The sequence below is a fragment of the Triticum urartu genome, chromosome 3A, assembly GCF_056163025.1.
Source record: "Triticum urartu cultivar PI428250 chromosome 3A, HENAU_Tu73, whole genome shotgun sequence".
Classification (NCBI taxonomy): Eukaryota; Viridiplantae; Streptophyta; class Magnoliopsida; order Poales; family Poaceae; genus Triticum; species Triticum urartu.
This window is the reverse complement of record NC_141875.1, coordinates 714,589,051-714,597,361: the sequence shown is the minus strand read 5'-3', so window position 1 is coordinate 714,597,361 and position 8,311 is coordinate 714,589,051. Positions and strand designations below refer to the sequence as shown.

Sequence of the window (8,311 nt, the reverse complement as noted above, 5' to 3'; positions counted from 1 at the left end):
CTTTGTAGGTTATGGGATGTGCTGCTGGAGACATGCCATTAGCAAACTGGAAGTGATGCAACCAAATCTAATCGGAAGCATGGCCTTCTTGTAGGTTTGCACATAAGTGGAAGTTGTAGTGTATAAGTAGTCGCTGGAGCTGTGATGGTGATCTTTCTTTTGACTGGCTGTCATTTGTTATAGATGACAATCTTTTAGTTGCTGCTTCAAATGATGTAACTGCAAGAAATGATGTATGATTGTACAGTGAAACAAATGTTGCTTTGATAGCAAAACTGAAAAAAACTGAATTGTTTCTCTGTTGTCCAGTCCTTTGAATTAGTGGGCTGAAAATATTGATGGGCTAGAAGAGGCCTTAGCCCAAACAATATTGGACAAAAAATGAAAGGAGAAACATCTTAAAAAATTTAAAAAATTAAATGGACCGCAGAAAGGCCGAGGCCCAGAAAAATGGAAGAAGCTCAGAAAACAAAAAAGGCCAAATTGTTGGGCCAGGCCCATGTACCTAGCGAAAATTAACAAAAATATATATATATATTAAAAAGGCTGAATTAATGGGCTCGGCCCATCTAAAGCACCGAAATGGACCGGGCCGATAATAATTTTTGACCTTTTCAATTGGTCGCAATTGTGCCACGTCAGATTGCCACGTCGGATCCAACGTGGCCTGGGCAGATAGCCAGTGACCAAAACAAAAGGTCATGGGTTCAACGACCTTTTGTTAAAGGTATCTATAGTCAGTTTACGACCGCCAGCTTTTGACCTTCTGTTTTTGGTCACAAAAAGGTCGTAAATGGAAATTTGTGACCTTTCAGTGACCAATAGTGGTGGTCATAAGTTGACATATTTCTTGTAGTGCACTGGCGCTCCTTCGCCTTCTCCAGGCGCTCCTTCTCCATCGCTATGGAGTCCCTGCGCGCCCATTCCAGGGCCGCGTTGTCGTTGTCGAGCTTCGTCGTCACCGGCGCGGCCGGCTCCGTCTTCACCGGCGCGAGCCCCGGCTCCGTCTTTGGCTTGACGAAGCGCGGAGGAGGAGCCGACGAGTAGGCGCGCCGGCCGCCCTCGTTGATGACGATGCCGGCGCTGCGAGTGCGCCGACCGAGCGGCGTCTCCGCCGCGGGCTCGGCCTTGACGCTGAGCAGGGCCGGAGTGCCGGAGGAGTGCGATGAAGATCGGGAGGAGGAAGAAGAGGAGGAGGACCCAAACCTCCTTGGCGCCCATGGCCCGGCGCGTCGGTGCTGCGCCGGAGCGGCCGCCCTCGCCGGGTACGCCAACGACGGGTCGTTGCCGCCCTCGAGGTACGTCAGCACGCCCTCGAGTGTGCGGCCGGGGACGCCCCACCACAGGTGGCGCCCCTCGCTGTTCTGCCGGCCGCCGACCACCGGCGCGCCGTTGGTGGACGCAAAGCGCTGCTGCTGGCGGCGCTCGAAATACGCCGCCCAAGCCGCGTGGTTGTCAGCGGCGTACTGGGGGAGGGAGAGTTGGGCGTCGGTGAGGGAGGCGCGCACAACCTCGACTTCCTCGGCGAAGTACTTCGGTTTCGCCACGGCGTCGGGCAACGGGGGAATGGGCACTCCCCCGGCGCTGAGTTTCCACCCCGTTGGCCCGGCGCGCATGTCCGGCGGCGCCGGGATGTTCTCCTGGAACAGGAGCCAGGACTCCTGTTCGCGGAGCAAACGGCGGCCGGAGCCGTTGGCCGCCGCCTCGTCTCCGGGGAAGCGTTCCGCCATGGCGACGGGCTCGGGAGAGGTAGAGAGATAGAGGGAGGGGCTGGGCGGCGTCGCTCGGGAGAGGTAGGGAGAGGGAGGAGCTGGCGGCGACGAGGGGCGGGGCTGGTGTGGGCACAGGCGAGTGCAGGCGAGTGTGGCAACGCTGACCGGCGGCAGCCTTGGCATTGATTCCCCGCGGGAACCGAGACCGTTGGGGGAAGACGAGGCGCCGTGTCGCTGACGCGGCGGGCCCGCGGCTGTTTCGCGCTAAAACAGTTCGCCCCGGCGCCCCCGGGCGCCCCCAGCGCGCCGGATTCGGCCTCGGTCCGCCGGCGCTGTTTTTGGCCCAGGCCGGCGAAAATCGGGCTCCTGGGGGCGTGACTGGGCCGTTTTTTTGACGCCGGCGCGAAAAAATCGCCTGAGGAGGCTTTCCTGGGGGCGCCGCTGGAGATGCCCTGAGAGTCCCCGCTTCTTGATATTCAAGACATGCTTGCCGATCTCTAGTCCGGCATCACTTTCTTTTTAAAGAGGCTATATCCCTCGGCCTCTGCATCGAATGATGCACACATGGCTTAATTTTCTGCTTTCGATGATGGGCTCCTGTATTTCTCTGGCTGTCCTTTAGGTCAGCTGAGTGAGCTCATGATGTTCGAATCAAGGCCTCAAAACACTTTGATACATGGTGCACTAAAATGACCCGATAAAAGAAAGCTAGCGATACCGGACGACCAGCAAAATAGGACTGTTTCATGCTTCCACTAGAAATTTATTCCTCGCATTGAACGGTTAAGCAAGTACACATACATAGTAGCATAGACACTAGCCTAGTTGGGGAGCACTCGCAGGAGGCAAGCTGGCGAGATGGAACTTCTTGAACACGACCACCAGAGGCTCGTGCCCATCTTTCTCTACGGTCAGCCACCTGCGTCCATCGTAGTCGAACAGCACAAGATCGCGGCACGGCGCATGGAAGCACGACGTCAGCTTGTACCCGGTGCCGTGCTTCTCGACGCGGAATAGGAAACTCTGTTCCTTGCATGTGCCTGCCGGCGCTTGGCACCCCTCCATCCCTCTGGGGCGGCCGACGGTCACGTGCGTCTGGTTAGTGATCCCTCCATGGACGTACCACTGGAGACGATGCATGCACCAGGTGATTATGCCGGGAAACTCGATCACGACGTCGGTCGAGAGCTGGGGTGACGCCTCCTTGCTGGAGTTGGAGCTCCCCTCGGCCAGCTTGATCGAAACATACCCATCTGGATTCCTGCCAAACTTCTTGCACGGTGTCAGAATCGCACGCATACGACATCTGGGGTCCCGTAATGAGCTAACGTAGACGCATTGGTCGCTCAAATTGCGGTCCACCGGCATGATGTTGTACATGTCGTGGCCTGTTAGCTCATGGCCATCTGTGTCGTAGATCGGCTGCGGCTGAGCTTGCGCAGCGTTGCACGGGCTGGTCAGCTGCAAGGCCATGGCCAAGCCAGAGAGTGAGAGGATGACCAAGAAACAGAAGTGTTCCATGGCTATGAAAGTAGTAACTCGTAATTGAGCTGATTGTGTTGTTCTGCCCGTCGGCATCCAAATAGTAGGATTATATAGATGGTGTGGTGAGGAACATGTAATTTCTAGCATTTAAAAAGGATAGATCGGAATAGTATTTCCAGATTGTAGATGGATCTCATTCAATGTCCTAGGTTCTGTTCTTTCTGCCACAACAATTACTATATACGAGCCTCATTAGTGTCATAGTTTTTTTTTCTTCGATCAGTTTATTGTGTGTGCATAGGTAGGGAGATATACAATGCTTCATTTATTAATGATTTTTTTCTCCTTTATTCCTTGGATAGATAGTTGGATATACAGTACAATCGTCCATTTATTAATGATAAGTTTTATGTAGAAAGATTTATGTATATAGAGAATCGAAAGTATTATGTGATTGTAGGTTGACCTGATTCAATGTCCCAAGTTCGGTTCTTTCTGCCACAATGTTTTCTTCGATAGGACTCGTAATAGATTTTTTATTCTGGGATCAATTTGTTTTGTGTGCATAGGTAGGCAGATATACATTGCTCCATTTAATAATGAAATCTTTTGTCTTTATTCTGCAGATAGATAGTTGAATATACAATCCTCCGTTTATTAATGATAAGTTTTATCAAGCAAGGATTATGTATATCAAAAATCTAAAGAAATATGTGATTGCAGGTGGACCTCATTTAAAGTTATATGTTTGGCTCTTCCAGCAAGACTATTTTCTGTAGATTATCCTCATTAGTTTTATAGATTTCGTTAATAAGCAGGATTAGTTTTTTTGCATAGGTGGGCATATATACAATGCTCCACTTATTAACGAAATATTTTGTCTTTATTCTGCAGATAGATAGCTGGAAATACAATCCTGCATTTATAAATGATAAGTATTATCAATAAAGAATTATGTATATAAAAAAATCTAAAGAACTATGTGACCAGGTGGATCTCATTTAATGATATAGATTTGCTTTCTGCCTCATTATTTTCTGCTGATCGACCTAATTAATGTCATGGATGTTATTTTTTGATTTATTATGTACTACAAAGATATACAATGCTCCATTTTATTTTAAAAAAATTGATGTCTAATTTTGTTCTTTGTTCTGTAGGTAGTAGGTGGACATACAATTCTTCATTTATTAATGAATACTTTTGCTGAAAGGACCACGGCAGCAATTGGAGGTTGTCGTGCGAAAAGTGATCAGGAGTATGCTAAAAAAAAGTGATCAGGAGCGGCGATCTGATTCGAGGCAAGCGTGCGTCTGTTTAGGGCATCTTCAGCCGCGCTCTCAGGAAGGCCTCCCCAGACGTTTTTTTCGCGCCGGTGCCGAAAAAACGGCCCAATCGCGCCCCCAGGAGCCCGATTTTCGCCGGCTTGGGCCGAAAACAGCGTCAGTGGACCCAGGCCGATCCCGGTGCGCTGGGGGCGCCCGGGGGCGCCGGGGCGAACTGTTTTGGCGCGAAACAGCCGCGGGCCCGCTGCGTCAGCGACTCTACCCTCTTCTCGCCCCTTCGTCGTCCTCATCGCCTCGTTTCCCGCGGCGAATCAATACCAAAGCTGCCGCGCTGCCGCGCCGGTCAGCCTGCGCCATTGATGCTCACGGGCGGCGCAGTGAAGGCCGGATGACGCGCGTCCCTCGCCCTCCCTCGCCCGCCACACGTGCTCACGGCGGCTCGCACATGGGGCGGCGCCTCGGGCTATATAAGGCGCGCCCCAGCGCACTCGGCGACTCGTACTCTCTCGCCGTCGTCGTTCCTCCCTCTCCTCTCTCGCCGTCGTCATTCCTCCCTCTTCTCTCTCTCACCGTCTCCAGCACCCATGGCCGAGCGCTTCCCAGGCGTTGGCGCGGCGGCGAATGGCTTCGGCCGCCGCCATCTCCACGAGAACGAGGCTCGCCTCCTTTTCGAGGCCGAGTACCCAGTCCCGCCGGACATGCGGGTGCCCGGGGCTTGGAGGATCAGCGCCGGCGGCATGCCGGTGCCACCACCACCCACCGGGGCGGCGCGGCGTGCGGAGATCGCACGCATCCGCGCGTTCCTGCCGCGGGCGGCGAGGGAGGGGCCACGGTACGTCCCCGACAGCCCGCTCTGGGAGCCCTACTTCCGCCGCCGTCACGCCGAGCAACTCGAGGCCACCAACGGTGTCGTGCCCTCCGGCAGGCTCAACTCTAATGGCCGGCGCCGGTGGTGGGGCGTGCCCGGGCGCACGTTGGAGGCCGTCCTCGAGTACATCGAGGGCGGCAACACGCCACGCCTCGAGTACCCCGCTCCCCCGTCCTTCTCACGCCGCCGGGGAAGCTCTTGGACCCCGAGGCGCATGGAGGCCGGGGGGTCCTCCTCCTCGTCCGGTGGCTCTCCCTGCCTCCGCCCCGTCAAGCCGGAGCCCCAGGGCACGCCGGTCAGCGCGCGCACCCGCAGCTCCGGCGTCCGCATCGGCGCCAACGCCTCCCCACCCACCGGCCGCTTCGTCCTCGTCGAGCCCAAGCCGGAGCCCGGACTCCCCGCGAAGTACGAGGAGATAGCCCTGCGGTCACTACTAGGAAAAGGCCTACTAATGGCGCACCTAATTTGGCCATTAATGGCGCATTAGCGGTGCGCCATTAGTGTCACGCCATTAGTATATTTTACTAATGGCGCACCACTAGTGCGCCATTAGTATCTGGTATACTAATGGCGCACCTCGGATGCGCCATTAGTATATACAACAATGCGCCATTAGTAGGCATACTAATGGCGCACAACAACAGGATGCGCCATTAGTAACTTCGGCATACTAATGGCGCACTGTTTAATGATGCGCCATTAGTATCTTTTGCATACTAATGGCGCACTATGATGTGATCCGCCATTAGTATGAATATTAGGTTTTTTTATTTTTTTATTTTCTGTTTTTTGCACAGGTTACAAAATGTATAATTGGACAAAATATAGACAGCACACATCAACAACAGATTCATCGAATACAATAGAAGATTAGTCTCTGAATACAATTCATCATTTTAGTCTCCGAATACAATTCATCATATTAGTCTCCAAATTGAAAAGACCAAACAAAGATAGAACATTATATTACAAGTCTCGAGACCGCGAGTTTGTCTTCACATTACAAGTCGATATCGATCATCTAAACTACCATCACATAGAAGAGAGCTGCGGTCATCACGACGAAACTCGTCTTCATCCGGTTCCTCCAATGCTCCCTCCCCTCTCCCGCTAGATAGCGGGCGTATCTAGATTCGGCCTCGGCCCTAGTGGTGTACCCTTTGTAACTGTTACCGCTGAATCGGTGAACCTGTCTCCGACACTCCTCCCAGTCGTTGTAGACTCCGGGAACCTTACCCTTGTACACGACATACCACGGCATCGCTATGCAGTAGCCAAACGAAACGTTAGTACCAATTCACAGACAATACATAAGCAATATATAAGTATGCAACAGAACGATCGGAAGAGAAAAGCAAGACATTAATAGCATCGATTACATCTAAGTTGAACGACTCTCGAAACCAAAGAGACATACTACAAGTTCATTAAAGTTTAATTACAATATGAGCCAATCGATGTTTCAGAACTAGACACAGCATCACTGCTTTCGACTCGACTCAAGGGACCGGAGCGTGGATGAAGCCGCCGTCTATCATGGGAGTCATGAAACAACGGGCGTTGTCAGCCTGCATTTGTAGGATTGTGTCGATGTCACTGTTGGACGGTTGATTTCTGAGGTAGAACTGCCCCGAGGTACGAAGGACATCTTGATGGATGATTTCCGCAAACTCCGACTGGATGCGAAAGAATTCTTGTCTGATGTCCGCGTCCTGGATTGCCGACACGCTCGCGGCCGAATCTTTGAGTCTACTCGGTAGCAGAAGTTGATGATGGTCCCGTACGATTGCCCGCATGTGATGGATGGCGTAGTAGGCACCCTTCTAACCGCCAGGCGGCTGCTTGACGCAGCAGAACATCGTATTGTGAGAGAACACGTGCTTGCCATACTTACGAATAGGCCTGGTGAAGGTGCCTCCAGATTTGACGTAGCCGGGGAGAACATCATCAAGAACCTTCTTGACATTTGTGTAGTCTACGTTCGACTGACGGTCCGGGTCGAAATACGTGGCCATGGAATATTTGGGGCTTAGGAGGATGAGCGTGCAACGTGTGTCACTGCAGAAAACACGGAATGTTAAAAGAAAAACGATCGAAATCTAAGAATTCATATGTTACGGGGCGGTTGAGGGGAGGAATTACTCGGGAAAGTAAGGCACGAGGAAGTTATCCTTATCTTGGTTTGCCAGAATGACGCCTTCGAGGTAAGAACTCGCGACTTGCCGGTCCCCAGCGCTGCCCAAGATCTTGGCACGCATGTAGAAGGGGTCGACTATCACGATGTCCGGGGTCTTGTCGCGAATGATCCGCATCTTCATACTCAGCGAAAATAGCCGAACGAAGGTGTAGTGCAGCGGATGAAGGTTCAACATAGCGTGGATGTCATCAAACCGCAGGACGATTGTACCCCCGATGGAGTTATCCACAAAGCCCTTGCCCTCTGGCACCTTGGCCGCGAAAACCGGGTATGCCACATCCTTCTCTCTGAGACGCCGCTTCTCCAAAGAAAGAACACTGTCATGCAGACTCCGCATAGCACCGGTTGCAGCATCGAGCATATTTCTCGGTAGCATCGGCCTAGCCGCCACATGCACCCTCCTCGAGATATCCTCAGGTGAAGGTGGCCCGTCCTGAGCACAGATCATACTCGGTGCCGGCTGGCCCGCACCCTTGTTAGTATTTCTTTTGCATGCCTTCTTCTTCTCCTGTAATGGGACCGAGTTCTGCTCACAGACCGCCTTCTTGAGTGTGTTGGGGCTGATAATATTTCGCACCTCGCCTATCTGAGGCTCGGTCAAGTCGGCAGCTGGAGGCGTCTCCTGAGAGCTGAACGGCAGACGGCGCCTGTTGCAACTTGGCTTCTCCACGGTACCAGCTAGATCGCGCACGTCTTTTGTTGGGTTGGGTTCTTGAGAAGGAGGCCCCATGAAGTCGCCACCGTACCCATGATCGGCAAAGTA

The 8,311-nt window shown here is 52.7% G+C and overlaps 1 protein-coding gene across 1 annotated transcript; it reads right to left on the bottom strand.

Annotated features, from left to right (window-relative positions):
* Nucleotides 1-2,454: 2,454 nt before the first annotated feature.
* LOC125549392 (alpha-amylase/subtilisin inhibitor-like) lies at nucleotides 2,455-3,292 on the bottom strand. Its single transcript, XM_048712821.2, has one exon. The coding sequence runs from the start codon at nucleotides 3,288-3,290 to the stop codon at nucleotides 2,529-2,531; it is 762 nt and encodes a 253-aa protein (XP_048568778.2). The 5' UTR covers nucleotides 3,291-3,292; the 3' UTR covers nucleotides 2,455-2,528.
* Nucleotides 3,293-8,311: the final 5,019 nt, after the last annotated feature.